Source organism: Neopsephotus bourkii, unplaced genomic scaffold (genome assembly GCF_033783945.1).
Source record: "Neopsephotus bourkii isolate Nb327-2 ecotype Australia unplaced genomic scaffold, CSIRO-AGI_Nbou_v1 NB_867, whole genome shotgun sequence".
NCBI classification, from domain to species: Eukaryota; Metazoa; Chordata; class Aves; order Psittaciformes; family Psittacidae; genus Neopsephotus; species Neopsephotus bourkii.
The window spans coordinates 599,561-622,762 of NW_026901363.1; the positions used below are offsets into that span (position 1 = coordinate 599,561).

General features: G+C 51.0%; 3 protein-coding genes and 5 non-coding genes across 9 annotated transcripts; 1 reads left to right on the forward strand and 7 right to left on the reverse strand.

Moving 5' to 3' along the window:
- Positions 1-413: 413 nt before the first annotated feature.
- Positions 414-11,503, reverse strand: DKC1 (dyskerin pseudouridine synthase 1). 2 transcript variants are annotated; one of them, XM_061356718.1, is made up of 15 exons: positions 11,171-11,503; positions 10,860-10,921; positions 10,558-10,644; positions 9,931-10,022; positions 9,219-9,403; positions 8,664-8,728; positions 8,000-8,126; positions 7,495-7,625; positions 6,387-6,530; positions 5,829-5,949; positions 4,438-4,556; positions 3,606-3,709; positions 3,122-3,176; positions 2,235-2,393; positions 414-1,776 (listed from the first exon to the last, which is right to left on the reverse strand). In XM_061356718.1, the coding sequence occupies exons 4-15, from the start codon at positions 9,999-10,001 to the stop codon at positions 1,708-1,710; spliced, it is 1,350 nt and encodes a 449-aa protein (XP_061212702.1). In that variant the 5' UTR covers positions 10,002-10,022; positions 10,558-10,644; positions 10,860-10,921; positions 11,171-11,503; the 3' UTR covers positions 414-1,707. The 2 variants fall into 2 exon arrangements, with proteins under 2 accessions (XP_061212702.1, XP_061212701.1); XM_061356717.1 differs by lacking the exon at positions 11,171-11,503 and adding an exon at positions 11,031-11,157.
- LOC133214109 (small nucleolar RNA SNORD83) lies at positions 4,132-4,205 on the reverse strand. Its single transcript, XR_009725990.1, has one exon. It is a non-coding gene; the product is annotated as a small nucleolar RNA SNORD83 (small nucleolar RNA).
- LOC133214107 (small nucleolar RNA SNORD17) lies at positions 5,324-5,571 on the reverse strand. Its single transcript, XR_009725988.1, has one exon. It is a non-coding gene; the product is annotated as a small nucleolar RNA SNORD17 (small nucleolar RNA).
- On the reverse strand, positions 7,187-7,321 carry LOC133214110 (small nucleolar RNA SNORA36 family). Its single transcript, XR_009725991.1, has one exon. It is a non-coding gene; the product is annotated as a small nucleolar RNA SNORA36 family (small nucleolar RNA).
- On the reverse strand, positions 7,729-7,804 carry LOC133214108 (small nucleolar RNA SNORD83). Its single transcript, XR_009725989.1, has one exon. It is a non-coding gene; the product is annotated as a small nucleolar RNA SNORD83 (small nucleolar RNA).
- Positions 8,327-8,573, reverse strand: LOC133214111 (small nucleolar RNA SNORD17). Its single transcript, XR_009725992.1, has one exon. It is a non-coding gene; the product is annotated as a small nucleolar RNA SNORD17 (small nucleolar RNA).
- An 810-nt stretch (positions 11,504-12,313) lies between the features above and the next one.
- On the reverse strand, positions 12,314-13,613 carry F8A1 (coagulation factor VIII associated 1). The gene has a single exon (XM_061356795.1). The coding sequence runs from the start codon at positions 13,584-13,586 to the stop codon at positions 12,513-12,515; it is 1,074 nt and encodes a 357-aa protein (XP_061212779.1). The 5' UTR covers positions 13,587-13,613; the 3' UTR covers positions 12,314-12,512.
- A 321-nt stretch (positions 13,614-13,934) lies between these two features.
- TRMT2B (tRNA methyltransferase 2 homolog B) lies at positions 13,935-21,912 on the forward strand. The gene is made up of 12 exons (XM_061356720.1): positions 13,935-14,237; positions 15,159-15,213; positions 15,798-15,917; positions 16,333-16,432; positions 16,866-16,936; positions 17,376-17,522; positions 17,672-17,766; positions 18,281-18,495; positions 18,601-18,702; positions 18,874-18,993; positions 19,768-19,867; positions 21,644-21,912. The coding sequence occupies exons 1-12, from the start codon at positions 13,987-13,989 to the stop codon at positions 21,768-21,770; spliced, it is 1,503 nt and encodes a 500-aa protein (XP_061212704.1). The 5' UTR covers positions 13,935-13,986; the 3' UTR covers positions 21,771-21,912.
- The last annotated feature ends 1,290 nt before the right edge of the window (positions 21,913-23,202 follow it).

The window sequence follows — 23,202 nt, forward strand, 5'->3', positions numbered from 1 at the left end:
CTCCCTGGGAGTCTGTTCTCACCTCTCTGCCCCTAATGCACAAGGTTGGGCAGGCCAGCACCAAAACGTCCCTCCAGCAACCATCAGACCTCTCTAGCACAGGCAAAGGAGGAAAGAGAACACCCAGCTTCCAGGCACACCTCAGTACATATGGGTTTCACCCACGTGGAGGGCGGCCCCATGGCATCTGTGAAGCCCTGACCAGCAACAAAGGCCCCTCTGGTCAAGGTCCACATCAGCATGACCCCTTTCCCTGCACCAGCAGCTTCTTCAGCAGAGCAGCACAAAGGCTGGGCAGAAGGGGCAGCCGTTACCTGCCCTGCTGCAGCATGCACATGCATTAAGCTGCCTCCCCTCCCCAGGAACAGACCACTGATCTCTTACAGGAGGCAGATGAGGAAGGAAATCACCCGTTCAAAAATAGGGCTTTTATTTTTATGTAAAAAAGAAGTGAATAAAAATGGACTTTTTTCTTTCTGCTCAGGTTCAGGCAGCCACCAGCTGCTGGCCCCACTGCCTGCGTGTATCTCTAGCGTTGGAGGGGAGAAAAGTGAGATGGTTAAAAGCAATGCATAAGGCTAAGACAAGCGTTAACAGAATCTGTGCAGGGATGAAGCTCAGAACAAAGCAGAGTGGATCCTTCCCACGTGGAAGGATCCCATTAAAAGGGCTAAAATCTGGCTCAGCATTACCCCTGTGAGAGGAAAGAGACCTCCCCCCCCCAGCAAGCCAGCCAAGATAATGAAATCAGGACAAGAAACCACTCAAGGCCCACAGCCCATGCCCCCTTGCAGAGGTGCCTCTGGCCAAGCTTTTCCTCATGAAGACTCCAGTCCCAACAGCCCTTTAGCACAGCATACCAGTCACTTCACTTCTTCCCCCCAGCAGCATCCCAGTTTCCAGCCTTCCAGAGCATACTGGCTATCAAAGCCATGGAAGGCAACTGGAAGTGTGGTCCCATTCCAATAACCGGGTAGAGGAGAGCGAATTGCAGCCAGAGGTACACACTGACAAGGTCCCTGGGGCACTGGGTCTGGGGATCAGCCAACAGCTAACACGCAGGTCCCAGCACTATGAAGCAAAAAGCAGGAATTCCATGTTCTAATCCTTTTATGATAAAGAGTTAAAAAAGCACTGAGGAATCTCAGGGTGGACTATTTGATTTCATCTAGCCAAGGGTTGAAACAAGTATATGGCCAGGTCAAAACAAAGAGCCCTTCCAATAACCGATTTGACTGTCATTCATTCAGATGGGCCATGGCAAAGCCAGTCCTCCAGACACCAACATTCTATGACTGTTGGTAACAGCTCCAACCTTGGAGAAAAGGAAGAAAGAGGCAGGACAAGAGGAGGGAGAAACATTATTCCTCCCTCTCAAGATGAAATCAGAGACACCAAGAGCCAGAAGCTACAGCTTCCCTGAAGATACCACTTCTATTGGCATCATGGTGCTCAGCTTTAGGGAGCAATCCAGTGCAGGGGCAGTGAGGCATCCTGCTCCTCTGGCAACCCTTAAAACAGGATGAGGAGAGGTACCTGAGCAGGGCATATCCTGGGCAAACACACCCGCTCACACGTGTACACAGCCAAAAAGGAACCTGGAACTTGCTGGCCACTCTGCCATGCAGCCAGTCCTCTTTTTGTCAAGGCCTCAGACTCCTCCCTCCCTGCTGAGGAGGTTTTCCTGCTTTGGACAGATCCAGTTGCTTACTCCGAGCTCTCTTCCACCTCCTTTTGTTTCTTCTTCTTTTTCTTCTTGGTGCTGGTCTCACTGGTCTGCAAAGAGGTTGGAGATATCAGGAAGGAGTCAAAAAGGAATCCCTCACTACTCATTTCAGTAGGAACAGTCCCACTCCAGATGCAGCGCAGGCTCCCCATGGCTGCAATCCTCTCACTACCATACAAGCACTCAAGCACACTGTCAGCACCAAATGGATCCTGCTGGGACCCATTACAGGGCACCAGAGCCCAGAGGCCTGGCAGGAGCATGTACCTATGAACAGCCCCAGGGCACAGACTGCTGTTCACCCCATCCCTGCCTCACCACAGATCGATCCCTAACGCTTCACCTGCCCAGTCTCCCACCACCTTCAACCAGTTCAGCCTGTGGGGAGCCTGGCACCTGGGACACACACACATCAGGATGCTGATGCGTTTGTCCTGCAGGTATTAGGGAGAGACAGCAACCTCCTCCCCGTGCTTGGACTGTACCATGGGAGCACCCCGTTACGTACCGCTTCTATTTGCTCTCCTCCGCTCTCAGCTGCCTCTTTGGCTTTCTTCTCTTTCTTCTTCTTTTTCTTCTCCTTTTTGATGTGCTCCTGTGGCGGTGGGCTGGCAGGGGATGGCGGGCTCACTGTCTCCTCACTTTCACTCTCTGAATCTCGTTTCCTCTGTCAGAAAAACATGCTGTCAGGCACACCACCTCCCAGAGCTGCTCCCGTGATGGAAGACCTGTTTGCAAGCCCATTGCAACTATTTTACCTGATTCAATCAAACTACAGAGTTAACAGTGCTTCGAGCAGCAGGGTGAAGGTACACACTTGCCAGTAGTCTCCTCCCACATACACTGGCTAGGATTTGCATCTGCACCCTGTACTTCCTGTACCCCACATGATGCAGTTTGAAACTGCTGCATCTTTCCAAGTGCGTGCACAAGCCCTGGCTTAGACCCTTAGATGACAGCACAAGCCCTGACTTGGGGCCCTTTAGGTGCAGCTCTTACACGGACATTTCCACAGCAGGCTGTAGCCTCCAGAAAGGTTTTCTGGCACAACAGATCTCCCCTGTGGCTCCACACAATGGATTTCCTTGGATGCTACAGCTTGTACACCACAAATCAGAGCTCCTCATTCTCATACTGGGCACTACAGGGCTCACAACCAAAGGACAACAACCCAGAGACGAGGCCCTGAACAAGTCACCCTACAGCTAGCTCATGGGCCATGCAACCACAATACACATCTGGGCACTAGGCTCCCAGAATGTGAAACACCTTCCCCTGTAAAACAATCAACTCAATCCAGCACCTGATACCAGCTGCCTTAAAGAAATAGATGCATATCCACCCTTCATCAGGGCCCAAACCATCTCACAGCCAGCAAGCTGTAAAGATACTCACTTTTGCAGCCCTCTCTGGCTCTGAAACAGCAGGTGCCTCTTTCTTGGAAGTATCCCTGAAAGAGAAGATCCCCAGACTGAGCAGGACAGTGAGGAACTGACTCGCACTGCTCTGTACAAGCACAGAGCCCCATCCTGTCTCAAGGGCTCTGTAACCCACGCTGGGTGCTGGGTGGGGAAGCTGGTGTGGGGAAGACCTGCAGCCTGCACCAGGGTCAGAGAAGGCAGGGCAACAGCAAGGCTTCCCCCAGTTAATTTAGCAGACTGACTCCCTCTAAAACCACAAGCACAGGCTAGAAAGGGATAACTGTCTGCTCAGGGCCTTTCCCTCCCTCCCAGCAGCATGCTCCAAGAAATGCCACCATAACCCATAGGTCCAAAGAGCCACCAGCTGTGTGCCTATATGCTTTAAGCACAAATGGCAGCAGCCCAGCCCTCACTGCACGGGGCTCCCTTCTACCCCATCATGCAGGAGCTGTACCCACCTGTAATCCACATACTCCTTCTTCCAAGAATCCGGTGTGCTCTCATTGGGCTTTCCATGCTTGTCCAGCAGACCCTTCTGGATCATCATCTTCTTTTGACTGGCCTGAGAGTAACACGCAACAAGTCAGACTGCAGCTCCAGGAAGAAGAAATCATCCCCAGAGCTTCATCCACTCAACCTAAGAGGAGGTACTCCAGGAACAAACCAACAACTACAGCATCATTTATTTATCACTTCTCTAAGGACCTCACAAACATCCCCTGCACAGCAGCCTATAGGAACGCATATTCACCACCGAATAAAGGCTAATTTGTAGGGGAAGTAACAGCAGCAGCATGATTCTGCACACAGAATCATAGAATAGAATATTCTATATGGACCTTCAACCATGGATTGGTTTCACCACCTTAGTGACCTGCGACATTTCAGCTGAACCACTCCAGCTGCAAATGAAGGGCACTGCTAAAGACTCCAACGTGCTTGCACTGGCCTCCATCACCTCACATTTGCTGTCAGCCTCTCCAGAGCCATCAGTATGGGGTGGTAGATGAAGGTCATCTTTGCAGAGCTCTAATGCCATTCATTTCACATCATTTGGCTCTTTACTAGAGGAGGGCTGGTGCTGTACAGACCTGAGCAGCAGCCCCAGCTGAGCCTTAGGCAGAGCTGCCCAGGATCCATGGAGAGGGAAAGCCTCACTCCCACTGTCATTGGGCTGACACAACCCCAGCACTGGGAACCATCACCATTGAGGCTCCAGGAAAGCACATCTCTGCCTGAGGGTCGTGAGGTCCCACGTCCTGGAAATGACCATGCCCCCACAGCACTCACCTTGGGACCGAGGCCCCATTTGCGGGGGTACGTATCTCTCTCCATGATCACTCTCTTGATCTTCGCCACAACACCATGGTCACAGGTAGAAATCACTGCTGTGGTCATCAAGGCAATGGCTGCAAAAGCAGGCAGAGAGTTCATTAACTCTTAACAGCACAACTGTGACAGCAATGCAGGAACCTGCTGCGTTCAGCCTGTTCTCCTGTCAGCACAAACAGGAGCAACACCTCCCACCAGTGCCATTTCACCCCAAAACCTCACTGAAGGTAGGTTATGAACTAGATCTTCAGAGACCTGCTCTGCTCAAAGGCAGCAAGTCCATCAGTGATGGATTAACCACACCATAAGCCCCTATCTTACACAGAAAGGCCGGTTCTGGATCAGCAAACACAGCAAGACCACTTCCCAGAGCAGCACCAACACCACTACTGGATGTGAAGAGCTCTGTAAGCAGCTCCTGGAGCACTTCCAGGCAGCTCAAGGAACCATACCAATACAGAAAGGAGCAGTGATGCTTCTGTATCAGCTCACAAAACCTTGCAGAGCCAAACATAGGAGACTAATCCTACCAATAAATGTTTTCATTGCCAGGTCCCCAGGATGACCAGAGTGCAGGCAGCACAAACAGCAGGATGGAACAGCTTGGCTGTTTACCCCTCCAAGGCCCAACAGTCCCATGGCTCTGGCCAGAGCATGAGACCATGCAGCACTGTGCACCATGACAGATCATCTGTACAGTCTGTCAGTCCCTGGCACCTATACAGCTTCTCTGAAGACCCTGGTTAGAACAAAGCACCACCAGTGTCACTTCACAGAAGCTGGGAGTCGCTCAAGTCCTTTTACACTGATTTGCTCAGGAAGTGTGATGCGCAGGTGGCAGTATGTGATCAGACACCATCCTTCATCTCAGCGAGGACAGAGCCCCCACAAAGAGGGGCTCCAACCGTGCCGGCACCGCTTCACTCCTGCAGGCAGCCAGCCACACACCACAATAGCCCCCAGTAGAACACTGGCAGACCAGAGGGTCTCTGGAGGCTGCACAGCACCCAGACCCTAGAACAGGAATCGGGGTGCTGCAGGAGGGCAGCACCACTGCACTCAGAGAATGGATAAACTTTGTCATCATCTCACACACAGAGCACACCTGAGCATCCACACCTGAAACCAGGCTGAGGAACTGTTCACACCTTGCCAAGGACTGACACTGCCACTGTTTAACATCCTGCCCGACACCAGCTGCCTTGGGCCACACTAACCCACAGTGCCCATTAGGAAGCACTACCTAGACCATCTACAGATGGATGGGGATGCATTTGCTGTGCATTCACTGGAACACAGCTTGTTATTTCTACTGCTAGCTGGGCACAAGAAGAACAGGAGTTTTGTACCTAGGCAGATAGCTTCTCCTTTTGTGGTGATGACAACAATCTCCTGATTAAGCTCAATTCCATCTTCATACCTGAGGACACCAGGCAGCATAATCTTGGCTCCGTAGCAAATGGCATTAACCTGAAAGCAAAGGAAACAGGCTTACAAGTCAATATGTTAATAAAGACACGGTAAGAATTGCCTCTAATATTCTAGCTTCCCATTGCTGTTACAGTCCCAGCAATAACATTTCTTCTTGTCCATTATATAAAACTTCAGAACTTTCTAGGAGAACTAAGCAAAGCAAAGCACCTATCACAGCAAACATGTGAGGCAGATCTCTTATAACCATCAGCATCCTCCTGAAGTGAGGAGAGCAGCTTCTCTGCCACTTGATTCTTGCCTCTTGCATCTTACTGCTCATCTGGCAGTGGCCCATACTAGGTCCCACACAGCTCACCATCAGGACAGCACTGGACACCAGGTGGGCCCTGATCCTCCATGTATTATATCAGCTGTACAAGTGAGGAGGACACTGCAGCCTCTGGCTCTCAGCTAGCACTGCACTGGGAGCTCACCGCGCTGTCTTTCATGACCAGCCGCTTGTGTGAAGTCAGCAGTTTCTCCAGCGGCAGGATAACTCTTCGCAGGTAGCTGTCATCCTTGTTGTTGTCATACTGCCACTGTGCATCCAGTACATCATGCATGGTCACCATGTTGTCCTGGGAAGACAAAGACGCAAGCTTTCTAAACTCTCCTCCAGCCACTAACACACACAAACAGCTGAAGTCCAACAAAAGAAGTGAAAAACAGATGTCCAATTCAGAAGCATCAAGAAAGCAAGCTAAAAGAGGCAAGAATACTTTCCATCAACAACTTGAGTCAGCCTGACTTGTGCTACCCCTGACTTCAACCTTCCTAATCTCAGAGAGCACTTGGATCTAATGTATCAGGTGTGTCCACATGAAACTTTGAAATATGACCAAATTTAAACAACTGTCTGGGACTTCTAGGCAAAGAAGTCTAAATTAACCAGCTCTGCAATCCGTGACATGGAATCAATTCTTGAAGCAGCTGTACACACCCAATCCCTGGAATTCAGAAATGACTGCAGGGATTACAGCTGCAGTAAAGCACAGATTGGTGGGGAAGCACTTCCACTGATACATGTGTTTTGCAAGAAAAGAAATCAGTTCTGGAGTCTGGACTGGCAGCAGGATCCAGCTATGACCAGCCTAAAAGGACCGTATGTGTTCCAAGAGCCTGCAGCTTCCCAGGCTCAGTTTGATGAAGCACATTCCCTGCATTATGCCCTGACACCAAGTGGTCACAGACTGCAAAGCAGACAGCCCATCCACCTGAACTCGTGGCACATGCAGTTTGTAGGCTGAGAAACAAAGGTGGCATGAAACACACTTTCAGTCACCATGGTGCACTTCCCAGTCATTCACTGTCCCAAAGCTTAATTACCAGAACAGGGACGACACCTTGAACTGAACTCAACACTTTGGTTCCAGACCATCTATGGCAACAGCTCCCATGTTTTTGGGGCTACTCACTAAACTCCCGCATGCTGCCATGCACCAGTACCTTCTCCTAACCCTGTAAAACTAATGCAGCTCCAAAGCACTCAAGCAATTCTGACAACTTCAAGCTGGCTGGTTATAGCTAGTGCTACCACTGTACCTTCTCTCCCAGGATGCCCGAGCGCACTCTGCGGAGCTCCTGCATCTGGCCCCCTACTCCAAGCAGCAATCCAAGGTGAACACAGAGTGTTCGGATGTATGTGCCTGCTTCACAGCTCACCCAGAAGATACCTGAAATGGAGGGCAGGACAAGAGAGTATTTAAACACATATCCCAGAATGAATCACATCTAGAAACTCCCTCCGAGAGAAGCTGTACACTGAACCCTTCACAGAGCCATCAGCCTGGGGTGATAGATGAAGGTCATCTTTGCACTGAGTGCTAATGCCATTAAAGTGACATCATTTGGCTCTTCAATGAAGGATGCAGCAGTAGGAAACACAAAGGATTTGCTTCTCAGCACATCCAAGTAATGCATGATGCAGTTACTGCTTGATGGTGGCGAGGATTTAAGACATTTGCCAAGAATAGGAAGCAGCCCATTTCACAGGAAATTTTATCAGCCATCAGCTTAATAGGAAGAAGGCAGGCAAGCCCTGTTTTACCTAATCTTCTCTCAGGATCATACTCCACCAGCTTGCTCTCATAGATGGTTCTGACTCTCAGTTGTCGTTTGACAGCGGCAATGAGGGGCGGTCGCTGAAACAGCGCGCCTGTCAGCGTTTCTATTGCCTAAAGACAGAAGCAGAAGTAACTGTTGACACCTGTACCCCAACACCTTGGGGTCTGCAGCAACTATGACCACTTCCATGAGCAAGAAGGTTCACCATAATTTGGTGATGTTATATTTAATAAAGCCAATGTGAACCAGGGATGTGGTCAAAATGCGACCCCAGTGAGCACAGCTGGGCTTTTTCATCAGGTGGCAGTATGTGATCAGACATCATCCTTCATCTCAGTGAGGACAGAGCCCCCCAAAGAGGGGCTCCAACCATGCCGGCACCGCTTCACTCCTGCAGGCAGCCAGCCACACACCACAACAGCCCCCAGTAGAACACTGGCAGACCAGAGGGTCTCTGGAGGCTGCACAGCACCCAGACCCTAGAACAGGAATCGGGGTGCTGCAGGAGGGCAGCACCACTGCACTCAGAGAATGGATAAACTTCATCATCACCTCACACACAGAGCACACCTGAGCTCTGCTCCTACCCTCTCATCTGTACACTTTGCACGTGCAGTGCCAGCATGCCTGAGCATGCTGAGACTTACCCTGGCAAGCTGAGCCTCACTCTCAATTGCATTGTGCAGCCGAACAATTCCCACATACTCTTTGCCTGAAAAAACGACAAGAGCAGTCAGGAGTGGCCACTTGCATTTAATGTTGACCTCAAGGTCCTCCCAGCTTCACAGCCAGAGCCCTGAAGGGTTCACAACCACCTCTCCTACAAAGTGCTCGCAGTTTGGTATGGAGTTGGCTATTCTTCCAATGAAATAAATCTGAGCTACATTTATTCTTCACTGACTTCATTTCACTGGACTCACAGAGGCCATAAGTTCTGTTAGCACACAAAAGCAGTCTGTCAGAAATGTTTTCAGTGACTTCAAACTGCACAAGCCTCAACAAAGCAATCAAGGAAAAGAACCTGATTCAGCATGGATGCACCCTCCCTAGCTTGGAGTGAGGACAAGCAATCACTAGGCTCAAGGCACTGAAGACCAAGGGTAGTCCTTGTCCTTTCAAGGACTGGAAATCTCCATTTTGTCTTCAAAAGAACCCCTCACCTCCCCGTTTATACTGCAAATGATCCCAGGCAATAAACATACCTGCACTCTGCTGAGATTTGACCAGTCGTGTCGCCCTCTCAATGCACACAATGAGGCACCCAGTCACCTTAGGATCCAGAGTGCCACTGTGTCCTGTCTTCTCTACTCGAAGGATGCGTCGGATCCATGCAACCACCTCGTGGGAAGATGGATTGGAAGGTTTGTCGAGGTTAATAAACCCAGACCTACAGTGCAAGATGACAGAGAGCAGGAACTAAGCACTGCTGCAAATACATCAAGAGCATAAAAATGCTGACAGTATTTGTTATGGCTGCAAAGAAAGGTATTTCTCTGGTGCCAAGTGAGCTGTGAGCCTTACAACACTGCTCTCAGTGAGCACATGTTGAGCTGCTCTGCACGCAGCAGTGAGAATATTTCATGGTCAAAGAACTCTCTTTTCCCCAAACTTCTCATCACTATGCTGCATTTAAGCCAAGGCAAATATTAGAAACAAACTCCAAGCAGTCTCAAAGCCTAGCAGGCCAAAGGACTTTCCATAAGACCCCAGAGAACTCAAGTGTTTACACGATCATCCACAGACCAGCCACAACCCCAGAACAAAGCAAGCATTAGAGGAAGTGATCAGCAGCTCCTATTTAGACACTTAGTGGTTAGTAGCAAGGCACTGAGGTGAGCAGAAAGGTACAAGGGGAATGTTGAAGATATTAACTGCGAAAGAGAAATAAATCACTCCAGCCCTTCCTGCACTCACCTCACATAGTCGGAAATCTCTCTCTTCAGGGGATTAGCACCAAAAGAAAGAGGTGTGTAGTGTGCTGTCATCACATTTAGCTTGTCAAAGTTCTACAAAAATCAAAGCAAAAGTTACAAGTGTTTGTGAGCCCACCTTAAGTTTCAGGGTTGCTTTGCCCCAGTACATCTCCCCTGTTACACAACGTCTGATTTGTACATTTGAGTGTAAGAGGCTGTTCCAAAATGAAAACGACCCAACAATTAAACCACGCTTTATGGGAAGAGAAAGAAACAGAAGTCCTGCATTGAAAGTGATGGGAAAGCAGCAGAATACCGACCTTTACAATGGAGCAAAAACCCAGTGTGCCCCAGAAACTCAGCACAAGCTATTCTCTAAGTACACACAGACCACAAGCAACCAAAATAAATAGAAGAAATCTGGCTGGGTCTTTACGGGACAGATGGCAAACTTATAAAGCAGGCATAAAAATGATGCTGCAAGACAAATGCTGTAACACGATTTCTGCATACAGAGAGCTGTTCCCGAGCCGTAGGGCTGCACAGAGAAGGAGCTGTGCCTCTCCAGGGGTCTGCACAAAAGATGCAGCAGGACCAGGGCCACGAGGTTGCCTACGGCCAGCCTTACCTTCAGCAGCAAGGGCCACTGCGACGTGTCCAGCTGGGCGACGCGGGACTCGGGCTTGATGAAGAACTCCTCCGTGTGCTGGATGTCCTGATGGGGATGAAGGTACCGAGGTCAGAGGGGGAACCGCGGAGGCCCGCGCTCCCCCTGCTGCCTCCACGTGGCCCCGGCCATGCTCCCGCTCGGGCACGTTGTGAGGCACCGCCGACCCCCAGGCCCTGCCCTTAGGCCCCACGGATCGAGCTGCGGAGCCCCCCATCACCTTTTCTCCCTTCTCCCCTCTAACCCGGCGGCCCCGCACTCACCGCTACATCCTCATCGGCAAGCGCCCGCTTCTCCTTCTTCCGCCGCTTCGTCACGCTGGAACCTGCGGGAGCAACACGGTGAGCATCCCCGCCGGCAGCGGAGGGGGCCCCGGAGCGCGCCCATAGCCCCGACCCCCCACCCCACCCCGGGCCAGGCCCTCCGCCACGCACCGTTCCCGTCCGCCATGGCCGCACCGCGTGGTGCCGCCGCCACCGCCGCCGCGCAGGGACGGCGGAGGCCGCCCCTTCCCGACAAGCCCCGCGCGCGGCCGGTCCCGCCTAGCGCTGAGCGCGCCCAGGCCTCGACCTACCGGCGGCCGGAGGAACCGGATGTCCCGTCCCCTCCCGTGGGGAAGCGGCTTTGGGTGCCTCGGCTCCGCAGGCAGCAGTCGTTTAACGGAGCGGGGAGCCGTTGTCCCGTCTGAGCCGTTACAGCGCAGTGAGGCGTTAACACAGCGGATGGACCCTCCTCGTTGGGGTCCAGGTTTGGTGAGAGCGGACTTGGATCCCTACTGAGTTTCCAGACTGGATACCACGTGCTTGCCTTCCTGCTGGTGCTGGTTGAAGCCCTTGGACCAATGGACCCCCACCATTCTCCAAAGCCCCCTTATAATCCTGCTTCAGTTTACTCTTATCTCCTTGCAAGCTTTAGTCACCACCCCAGACTGAGTACCTGTTATCCCAAATAGGATCTACCCGAGGCCAGGCAGCTCAATCTCCTGACTCCAGGGTTAACTTCACATTCTCTTAAATGATCTTTTTCTTTGCATAGAACCACTCAGTAACAGGTTAACATCTGCCTAGGAAGGCTTATAGCCAGAAGAAATGTTAGTGATATATTAGCGATGCACAATGATCCACAACTTATCATTTGATTTCCTCACATAACCAAACCCCCAGTGTTCCAGGTGTGAAGGCTGTAACACTGGGGACATGGGAAGAATACTTCACACAGGACACCCCCTCCACTGGCTGCACTGCGAGAGGATTAGGGATAACATTAGAAACCATGGACTAAAGCTCAAGAGAAGCAGTGGGGACATCACAGGCAACTGGGGTGGGAATCTATAAGTAATACAGAGGGAGAGTACAAGGTGGTGCAGAAACAAACTCATCTGTTCTATGTAAGATGCTGCCAGACTGCTGCTGGCACCTGTCCTCAGGCAGCTACTTGCAGGTCACTGATCAGCTCCTTTTTTTCCACCATGAGAGACAAATAGTCTCTTTGGCTGCACTACCTTCGCTTTCAGGGGGAAACGAAAATAGTTTTATGCGCTGCCTTTTCTCAAAGCAACTTCGAATTCGCAGATGTGCAACCCCTCCAGCACCCTTACCCCAGGTGATACCGCTCTGGCAAGTTCTCCTGTCTGCAAATTGCAGCTCTTTAAGAAACAGCCTGTTTCTGCCGTTCTGCTTTAGCATTACACTTTTTCAAAGCATGACAACTTTCAATATGCACAATGAGTAGTTTACTATGACACAACATAAGATGAACACATTTGCTCATCAATTATTACTTGCTTCTGTTATAGAATTCATATTAAAAATAAATAACAAAATAGCAGATAAACTGACACAGACTGTGGCTTCAATGATAAGTCCAAGCACGACCCTGCGGCTCTGCAAAAGGCCCATCCATGCCCACGGTGGTGCTCAGAGCCCCTGTCCAGCAGGGCTCAGCATCTCCTGCAGCACCAGGTGGAGGAGGTGGTTCTGCTCTGCGCTAAGCAGCGGCCAAAGCTCGGCCTGCAGGGCCTTCAGCGCCTCTGCGTCCTTCTCCTGGCACGCCAGCACGGCCGATTGCAGCAGCAGGAAGAGCTCGGACGGTAAGTAGCTCGCTGCAGGCGGCAACCCTCCGCCCGCCCCGGCGCCGCCACCAGTCCCGGGCCCCGCACCGCTCTCGGGAGCCTCCCAGCAGTACTGCTCCAGCGTCCGGGCGTGCTCGGGCAGCAGCTTGGCGGGCGGCGGCTGCAGCAGCAGCAACAGCAGCACCCGCGACACCTCGCAACGCGCCAGCACGTCCATGAAGGCACCACCGGGGGCTCCCCCGCCGCCGCCACCACCACTCAGCCCGGCCGCGGCCAGCGCCTGCGCCCGAGTCAGCGCCGCCAGCGCACCGGCGTAGTCGCGACCCAGCAGCAGGCAGGAGGCCCGGTCGGCCAAGCACCGCAGAGCCTCCAGGGGCAGCCGCGCCACCGCCAGCAGGTCGGCTGCCCGCTGCAGAGGCGCGGCGGCACTGGCGGGCCGTCCCGTGTCGCGCAGCGCCGCGGCCAGCTCCAGGCACAGCCCGGCCGCCAGCGCCGGCTGCCCCCGCTCCAAGTGCAGGCGGGCGGCGAACGCTCCGCAGCTCTGCGCCGCCGCGACGTGTTCGCCGAAGCCGCCGCGCAGCCCCAGGCGTTGCCGCAGGTCGCGTTCCTGACGCAGGAAGAGCCGCGCGGCCTCGCCCAGGGCGGCCGCCTCGGCGGGGCCGTGGAACAGGCTCTGCGCGCACCGCGCAACGGCCAGCTGGCACCAGGCCGCGTAGGGCAGGCTTTCCTGGGCGCGCAGCTCCCTCGCCAGCGCCGCGAACTGCTCGGCAGCCTCCGCCACGTTCGGCTTGCGCAGGAAGCGCCGCCGCAGCTTGGCCGACACCAGCCGGTATCGCGACAGGAAATCGCCGTCGCTGCCCAGGCCCGGCCCGGAGCCACCCGCCCCACCGGGGCCGGAGCCGCCTGCAACCGACAGCATCGCGCACCAGCCGGAACTGACGCAACCGCAACGCTCGCTACTTCACTCCGCCTCGCGTAGCCGCTGGCCAATCAGCGCCCGCTCCGCGGTCACGCGGATGGCGGGGCAGGGAAGAGGCGTGGCTATTGGACAAGTCTCAAGGATGCTCCGCCCACTAGTGGGCGAGTCCATAGGGCATGACCCGCGCCTGTCGGCGCGGTCTCATGGGTTACCGTAGCCCGGTGGTCCCGCTTGCGGTGATTGCCGTCCGGGGGGTAAGCAGTGGTCTCGCCTGCTGCTGCAGGCACCGTCCGGCTGCAGTGGGTGAAGTGCAAGTACAGATGGGCCGTGGGTGCCTTTAAACCGAGTGGTTTCGCTTCCCGGAGCGGTGCATGGTGCTTTCCTCAACCCGTCTCCAGGGATGAAGCTGATGTGCCCGACGGGCTGGCGGTGGCCTCGCTGTGCTGTTGGTAGCGGTGCCGCCGCTCTCTGCCCCACCATGGCTCTGTCCTGTGCGCTGAGGCTACAGCACCGGCCCCTTTTGAGCGCTCTCCTGAGCAGCCTGCCTGGCTGGGACCGCAGCTTGCCGGCACAGAAGGCAGCAGCACAGCGGAAGGAGAAGGGAAAGGGCGGTGAGGGCCTCAGCCTGCCCCATTCCTCCTGGGAGGAAAGGTAGGGCTTTACCCAAATGCTTGCTTCCAAAGCACCTGAAGCGATTCGAGCTGGGGTTTGGTTTTGGTTTATTTTTAGATTAGCTTTTCTGTGTTTTGCTCATGCTCACCCTGCCACAGGTACAAGTAGCTCCAGGTTCTGAGGTTTATCTCTGAGCTGTCAGGGTATGAGTGGGCAGCCTGTAATTCCCTGCTTGTCACACACAGACTGTGCATTCTGCTCTGGTGGAATTAATCTGGTACAACATTAACAAATAGAAGGGATGCAGTAGCGGCTGGAAGTGTGAGCAGGTCCATGATGCAGGATGGATGCATTGAGCGATGAGAGAAGCATCTTGTTCCTTTAGGAGAAAACTCCAGGGAGATGGGACTTGGGCTGTGCTAAGAGCAGCAATGGATTGGCAAAGCCTCTGATTCAGTGGGAGAAAGTAACAGACCCCATCTGAAGCTACAATATATTGTGTATCTGTCTTTTTATTTTCCCCTTTTCTGCTTGCACTTTGGTTTGGTTTTTTTATTTCCCCATTTGAATAATCATTCTTCTGGCTTTACCATCCTGGAATCAGATCTCACCAAGGGCTTGGCAGAGCCTCTCTGGGTCACTGGGCAGGGGAAATACTGTTCCTGGCCCTGCCCTCTAAAGGGGGATCAGAAAGATACCTGGGCATCACTGGCCAATCTGCCAAAGGCTCAACCTGTCCTCTGGAGAGCTGGTCATTGTGGTTCCTGGGTCACTCTTCCAGCCACGAGTGTTCTGCACTGGGAAGGTGCCATGAAAAGGGAGTTTCATTGTTCACAGCCAGCTTTGGTACAGAGCCTGCACCAGAAGGGTCCTGCCCATGAAGCAGTTGGTGAGGATGTTATGCCATAAGGATCAGGAAGTGAGTAGCTCTGAGCACTACTGTGATGCTGTGCTTTCCAGGTTAGCAAACACAGTGACTCCACTGTGGAGACTTCCCTATCAAGAGCAGCTGCAGGTAAGATGTACATGGACTTTCCTCTGTTGTCTTGGCCCAGCTGTCCTTATTATCCCTCCTGAGCAACAGCCCCGAGCATCCTAGTTGCGTAATGGATGTAAACTCTTCAGACCCTGTTTACTGCTGCTTTAATTCTTCATGAATTAAATGTGGAATGAATTCAATGATTTTTTTAAATTAAATTACAATGAATTTTATTTTTTTTAAATTGGAATGAATTACATTAAACGAATCAAATCTGTTCAAGGCTAGAACTGTGAGGTCCCCTGTGGGGGAGTGTATGTGGTCACCAACAGCACAGAAGATGGGCACTCACACAGTGATCCTGCCCAGATGGTTCACTGGGGCTTCAGGTTGGACCAAGTGCTCCAGTGTCTGTGGTCCCAGTGCTTTGGGACCACAGACACGGGATTTCTCTCTCTCTGTTACTCCAAGCAGCTGTGGTGATAGGAAAGGCAGAGCTCCTCTGGGGCTGTGTCCTACTTGCAGTGTTCCCTCCTGTTGGCCTTCCCAGAGGTGGGTGATGGGCTGTCCACTGCTGTGTGGTCCTGCGAGAGTGTTTCTGGCTTAGAACTCCTCTGCAGGTGAAGTATGAAAGCCAGAGGAAGATTTTGCAGACGCTGGCATCTTGTCTTGAGAAGCTGGGCATAGACACACAGCAACCTGGTGGACTCTGCTGTCCTCTCCAGCCTACAGTCCCGTCGGTGAGTGTCCCAGGGGAATGCTGTTCCCACTAAGCTACTAACAGTCTCTCGCTCAAATCCCAGAGTATCTCATGGTGGGGATTACTTGGTTGCAGGTAATGTGTCTGTGGCAGTCCTTGCGAGCTTCTGCTTTGCAGCCTGTGACTGCTGGAGAGTGAACATGCATGGTGATTATGAACTCTTTTTTGTGCCCAGGCCTTCCCTGATAAAGCTGTTACCATTTTGTCCCATAGAGCAATTCCTTCTTCCCAAGGGGAAGTACTGGGGGTCTCGTGCACAAACTCTGTGTCTGCATTTCGCACATTCATATGGATCTTCTCATGTTGGCAACAGAACACCCAGGCTGGGTTTTGCCTTTCCTCTATTACTTTTTCTTTTAATCCAAGGCTTTACTGTTCCTTCTTTCCTCCCCCAGCCTGTTATTAATGGCTACCGAAACAAATCTACTTTCTCTGTGAACCAAGGACCAGACGGGAACCCCAAAACCGTGGGGCTCTACGTGGGAACCGGCAAAGGTCAGTGCAGGACAAGGAGCTGGGCAGAAAACTGTTGGTGTGGGTTAAGGCAAGGCTTTGCGGTGACAGCCCCCATCTGAGTTGGAAGCCTGAATCCTGGCAATGCCAACAGAAACACCACCAAGTCCAAGGAAACAACGGAAAACCTCAGTTCATTAGCTTCTTAAGAAGCACCAGCTTTTAATGTGCTAAATAGAGCAGTAAGGATGACAGCTGTGGTAGCAGCCCCTCCAGGATTTAGGGTTGTTATTCTCAGTTATGCCATTCCCATGGTTTTGCCGTGTTCCAGGAGCCTGTGCTGAGCAGGGAGAACATGGGGGGATGTGTGTGTGTCCATAGGCAGCAGAGCAACGTTGGAGCATTTGGGATGTCTGAGGCAGTGCTTTATATGCCCTGAAACAAAAGGACTAAATACCTCTCTGTCTCTCTCCAGCAAGAAATATTATCTGTGTGAAAGCCAACCACCTGGAGAACATACCCCTAAAACACAAACAAGTAGCCCAGGTAAATAAATGAGTCATGTCTGTTCCTGGACTGTGAAATAGAAGGACTGCTATAACTTTTATATGGGAGAGCACTGTCATTTTAGTTACACTGTGTTTTCAAGTCCAGTTTCATGTTTTGGGAAGTCTCAGGCCTGACTGTGACTGATGGATAAAAAAGCCTGCATGTTAATGGTGCAGCTTCTAAACTATCCCAAAGGATGAAGTTAATCAAGTGACAATTAATTTGTGTCAATCTATTAAAGTATGTGAGAACCACAAATTGAAATCAAGTTCCAAGAACTTGGAAAGAGCTTTCACTGAGTGCGTTGAAATCAAATCAAACAGTAAAAGTCAGATGATACGGGTGGAATGGCCACACATTTGGGGTGCACAGAGTTATGCTAAGACCAGGGCATTTGTCTTCACTCTACTACAAGTGCCATTTCCCTTCTGCTCAGTGCTATGAGGACTTCATCCGCCACTCCCCCCTGGACTCCTGCCTCCTCTTCCACAAAGGTGGCCACTGGCGGGAGCTTGTGGTGCGCACCAGCAGCTACGGTCACACCATGGCTATCATCACCTTCCACCCGCAGGACCTGGGCCAAGTGAGTACATGGAGGACAGAGCTGTGGCAAGAGGCACATGAGCCGGGTGACTGTCCCTGGCTGACCTGAGCTTGCTGAGTGTATCGCTGGGGAGAGGTGTCTAATTGGATTACTCAAAGAGCCAGCTTGTCCTTTCTGGCTCCTGACAGGAGGAGCTGGCTACTCAGAAATCATTGCTTAAGGAATTCTTCACGTGTGGACCTGGAGCAATCTGTGCCTTGACTTCACTCTATTTCCAAGAGAGGTATGTGTCTTGACATGGGGAAAAAGTGGAAAGAAAACCACCTCCTTTTTCTCCTCCATTTCTAATTAAATTCAAATTCTACCAGTCCAGGGACAGCTTGAAGACAATGACGGATGTTTGGCTGCCTTTTGTAGATGTGGTTTTAAGACAGCCACATGTTTTGTTTTTCCAGACCTGAAATACTTGAATACACTCTGTGGCCCTACCTCATGCGAGTTACGAGCCTTGAGTTTACTCCCAAGACAGTGAATCACATTATTGGCAAAACTGGGGAATAGACCCTCAGTCTGCTGTCTTCTGCAAAGCCATTTTGATTCTTTTGATGAATTATAGGCAGTGCAAATTACAGACCCCTTACCAAAAAATCAGAATTCTTTGATCCTCTTGAAAGGCTCACCTGAAATAAAAGTTGGTGGAGGGAGAACCATCCTCCCCTGCACATGAGCACCTTGGGAATGGGAATGAACTGCTACTCTGCTGCCTTCTAACAGCTGGTTCTGGTGTGTTCTGCTAGCACCATGACACGCTGCTCGCACGAGCAGGCCCCTTTCCAGCTCCTTCACGGAGAACCACACATCTTTGAAGAAGTGCTTGGCCTCAAGTTTCGCATCTCTCCGGATGCCTTCTTCCAAGTAAACACGGCTGGAGCAGAAGCTCTGTACCAGGCAGTTGGGGAGCTGGGTCAGGTTGATGGGGACACCATCCTCCTGGACATCTGCTGTGGAACGGGTGAGCCTGCCTCCCAGGGCTGGCACTTTGCGTGCCAGAAATGATCTCCAGTATCTAAAGGCTTGTTTCTTCAGCATGGAGTATTTTTGTGTCCCTTGTTTCTAGGTGCAATAGGTCTCTCTCTGGCTCGCCAAGTGTCCAAGATTATAGGCATTGAGGTGGTGGAGAAGGCAATAGAGGATGCCAGGTGGAATGCAGCATTCAATGGTGAGTTCAAACTTGCCATGGCAGAGAGTTTCGAGCTAACTGCTCAAAAACTGGAAGCAGAACCGAGCAGAGGGATGCTGACAGGTCACCACGCAGCAACACTTTGTGTTATACCTGATGTCTGGTGAGACTGGCTCTGCTCAGTTCATGTGGTTGCTTTCTGCTTCACAGGGATTTCAAACTGTGAGTTTCACAGTGGAAAGGCAGAGGCCGTGTTACCACAGCTCCTGTCATCGTGGGAGGAAGCCCGACCCGTTGTTGCTGTGGTGAACCCATCCCGGGCTGGGCTCCGTAAGAGAATATGCTATTTATTTTCACCTCAAAAGCAGGGAATTTTGAACAAGCTCCAGGAGACCTCTTACACTGGCTCCAAACCCCTCTTTAGTCTCTAGTTTCTTATCTTGGTGCTAACAGCAGCTGAAGTCCCATGGTCTGCTGTTTCCAGTGCTTTGTCATGCTTTCTCTTTAAAGCAGACAGCTCTAATATTTTCCCCATCTTTCATGGCTTCTCAGACTCATTTAGGAGAGAAGGAGCCTCTGAAGGCCTGTGTGCAATCCCCCAACTAAAGCAAGGCCAATTTCAGGGTTGTATATGGTTGCACAGGGCTATGAAGCACAGCTGAGGTTTGAATGTCCAAGGGTGGATACTCTCCCCTGAATATTTTTTTCCCTAATACTCCGTACATTTCCCCTTTCTGCAGTGCATCTGTTGCCTCTCGCCCTCTTCTGACACCCCTCTGAGAAGATTCTAGCTCTGTCTTCTCTGTAATCCCCCATGAAGCCACTAAAGATAGCAAATGGAACCCTGCTCACCTTCTCTTCCCCAGGCTGAGTAACCCCAACCCTTACACACTCCTTGTGCATCCTGTGCCCCAGCCCTCTAACCTTTTTAGTTGTCTCCGCTGGACTTGCTCCAGTGTCTACTAGGAAGTCCCAAGCTGGCCCTGGTGCAGTCTCACAAGTGTGTGTGATACGCAGTTATGTGATGCTTCCTGTGCAATCACTCCTTCTGGAGAGCTCATGGTGGTAGAGGGTCACTGTGAAGCACGGTATCTGTTTTCCCAGATTACAAGGTTGTGCAAGCCATCCGAAACTGCAAGTCCATCCGAAGGCTGCTCTACATCTCCTGCAAGCCAGAGGGTGAAGCCATGAGGAACTTTACTGAGTGAGCACCCTCCTCTCTTCTTCCACTGACTTAGTGACAGGGACAGACCTGGTTATGTCAGAAAAGGACATAAATATCTGACCTTGGCTTAGGAAGGTTTTTGTTGCAACTGTATTGCACTGGGTGAGTTCTGCAGGTGTGACCCAGGACTGGTCAGTGCATAGTCAAGTGATGCGTTACTCTGGGTTTACCTGTAAGCCATACTTGCTGGTTTAAGGTAGTGGGTATTTAGGGTTTATGATCCAGCAGGATACTTTACTGCATCAGTGTGGAAGAGAAAATAATGCACACATGCTATAATGGCATTGTGCATCCTTCCCTAACAAAATAGCCCATCGGCGTGTGGGATACAGTGTCCACTGGGTTCACTGCAGGGAGGCTGGCCCCAGGCTAATGAAGTACAGCCAAGGGGATTTAGTCACTTGCTGTCAGGGTCCGACTGGAGAAAACCCCAGTACCGGACCCTGTTTCAGTTCATGATCCCAAGAGTGAAACTGAGATGCAAATGAGGTCAAGTACGTCATCAAGTAGAAAGTTTATTACAAATTACAAAAAGACAGTTATTATAAAAAAGGGAAATGATTGTAATAAAGAAGATAGCGATAGGAGAGATTGGAAACAAGTTAGAAAATGAAGCAAGGATTCAGGGCGCAGAGAGTGAGAGTGACTGATAGTCACCACTGGGGATCCAGCAGTGTCCCAGGGATCCATTGTCGTCGGTGGTGGTGGTGGTGATGGTGGTAGTTCTTCAGGGTTCGTAGTCGGTATGGGAGCAGAGTTGTCCCCCAAGAGTCCATCAGAGGTGGGTGTCCTCGTTGAGGCATCCTTCTGGAGTCATCCCCTTGAAGGTACCCTGTGGAGTGTGTTTTGTGGAGTTGCCCTCATGGCGATATCTCGTGGAGGGTCTGTAGCAGTCATCGGTGGAGAGTGTCCTCACGGAGGTGTCCTTCTGGAGTCATCCTCATGGCAATGGCTCCCTGGAGATGCCCCCCTTGGTTATTACCTCCTTCCCCTTTTATGAGCTGGAGGGAGTACCTCTGCTCTTCATGTCACCTATTACTAGTTCCTGGTGGACTAGTTTCCCTGGTCTTGCAGCCAGCTCTTCAGCTGCACACACACAGGTGCCTGCAGCAATTCTTGGGGTAATGGGTAGCAATTCCTCACACCAATCCTAGAGGTAATGGACTGAAGAGTCTTTCCTACTCATCCCTCAGGCAATGGATGGTGGAGTCCCAGTTCAGCTCCTCACACCCTTCTCTCAGGCAGTGGATATTGGAGTCTTATCTCAACTCCTGCCACCCATCTCTGAGATAAAAGATAGGTGGATTTCCATCTTAGCTTCTCAGACCAATCTTTGAGACAATGGACAGTGGAGTCTGATTTCAGATCAGTCTCTTGCACTGCTAGCCAAGTCTTTATCCAGAGCAGGCCCATTTGTAGGTGAGAAATCTGTCTGCAGGTAACCAGTGAAGGTAGTGCAAAACTGAGGATTATTTCCTAAAGGTATTAAGAGGCTTTCAGCTGGGATGGCTTGTGAGAAAAGGGAGCTTTAAACCTGCCACTGACAATTCAGCTTGTCCATGAGGTTTTTAGGGCTGGTTTGGGGTTCAGTACTGATGGTTCTACACCTGAGCCAGTGTCAGCTGAAGACTTAAAGTGATGTTAGCCAAACACATGATGACTCTGTAGTACATTCTCTGTGCTACTGTACACACGGTCTCCCACACGATATACATCTGCTACTGGTCTAAAGGATGCTCTCTTTGCTTTTCACAGGTTGTGCTGCCCTCCTGACCCAGGGAAGAAACTGTTAGGAGACCCATTTACCCCCACGTTGGCTATACCTTTTGATATGTTTCCTCATACTGTTCATTGTGAGCTGGTGCTGCTGCTAACCCGCTGACAAGGACATAGGTATGCCAGCTCTGAGAGCTTGGGAAGCAACCTCCTGCAGTATTGAAGCCTGGAGTCTACGTAGTGATGGATTTTAACTTATTTTCTTGACATTTGTATTTTAAAAATAAATAGTTTTGCTTTTGCTCTTACTTTGGGTTGCTTGACACTGTTCTATAAGGAAACACTCAGATTTCTGGGATGAAAAGGTTCTCTGTAGCATTTAATCACCCTTCTCTCCCCTGCAAACCTCTTCATGGGAGGCTGGTTAAAGCAGCCTGGAAAATACACTCCCCCTGCTATTGTGGGTTTTCACCATCAACATGTGAATATGGAATACTAAAATCCACTGTACTTTTGCATACTGCATGCCATTAGTTCTCTGCTTGCTTCAAGGATTTTTCAGGTGTTTTTCAAGTTGATAGTGAATTTGCAATGAAGAAACAGTAGGAACTAGAAACCCTCATGTTTCATTGGGAAAATGTGGACTTTTGGGGTCAGGGGAATGTTTCCTGTGTAAACTTCCAAACCCACTACTGAATCACTGTGAGTCATGTGGGTATGTTGGAGGCAATGGGGAAGATTTGTCTATAAAATGAAGAGAGAGCAGGTTTCAGCATGTCCCATCCTCACTGTTCTCTGCTAATGCTTGTTGATAGCCTAAACATACATTCACAGTGCCCTGTGAAAATGTCAGCAGCAAGTTGTTTCCTCATCTGGTTGCTCTGCAATAGCCAGTTCAGAAATCCGCTGTGTTTTGTTTCTGTCCTGCCATGCTCACTGACTGGCAAGCTGTGATCCTTGTTCTCCTCAGCTCTTTGAAAGATGGAGCTGCTACAACCTGGAGACAGGTCTGAGTGAGCAGTTCCCTTGTGTTCATGAACTCCACGCTGTTTACAGGGCTCCTTCTATTCTTCTGATTTCTACTTTTGTGTTGTATTGAAGTTACCTTTTGGTTTATCCTGGTCATCTGCACCAGAGCAGAACACTTACCTGCAGTGAGGCTGTTAATTTGACTCTTTCCTCCAGAAGAGGAGTTCCCTATCTGATTTGGCTGAATCAAGGCTGACAAACTTCCAAGGAAACAGAGAGCTGCCTCTGTTTTTCAGGCTTTAACTCCAGTCCTGAGCAACCGTGAGCTTGGAACAGTAACAACAACCACCACGTTTCAAGCCATGGGAGCTTAAAATACATGGGTTTAGGACCTGAGACTTAACTACAGTAGAAAGGGGAGATGATGGGGGGATTCCTGCCAGGCATAGGAAGTGTCACTCTTGTGTTATCCCATGAGAATTTTGCACACTGTTACAGCCTTTTGTTTTCAGTTAATAGCAAGGGATAGAGTTTTCCAAAGTTGTTTCATATCATTACAGCCTGGCTTCTCACTGTGAGATCTGAATGGATTTCTGCTTAGCCTGGATATGGTTTTGTCAAAAGGAAGT

Excerpts from the sequence above, each read along its gene's own strand:
- DKC1 (XM_061356717.1), bottom strand. Across the intron at positions 10,023-10,557 it reads AGTGGCCCTTGCTGCTGAAG|AACTTTGACAAGCTAAATGT; the intron begins GTAAGGCTGGCC and ends TGATTTTTGTAG. Across the intron at positions 3,177-3,605 it reads AAGGAGTATGTGGATTACAG|GGATACTTCCAAGAAAGAGG; the intron begins GTGGGTACAGCT and ends CTTCTCTTTCAG.
- TRMT2B (XM_061356720.1), top strand. The coding sequence starts at position 13,987 with ATGAAGCTGATGTGCCCGACGGGCTGGCGGTGGCCTCGCTGTGCTGTT. Across the intron at positions 14,238-15,158 it reads CATTCCTCCTGGGAGGAAAG|GTTAGCAAACACAGTGACTC; the intron begins GTAGGGCTTTAC and ends TGTGCTTTCCAG. Across the intron at positions 19,868-21,643 it reads GCCATGAGGAACTTTACTGA|GTTGTGCTGCCCTCCTGACC; the intron begins GTGAGCACCCTC and ends TGCTTTTCACAG.
- F8A1 (XM_061356795.1), bottom strand. The coding sequence starts at position 13,586 with ATGCTGTCGGTTGCAGGCGGCTCCGGCCCCGGTGGGGCGGGTGGCTCC.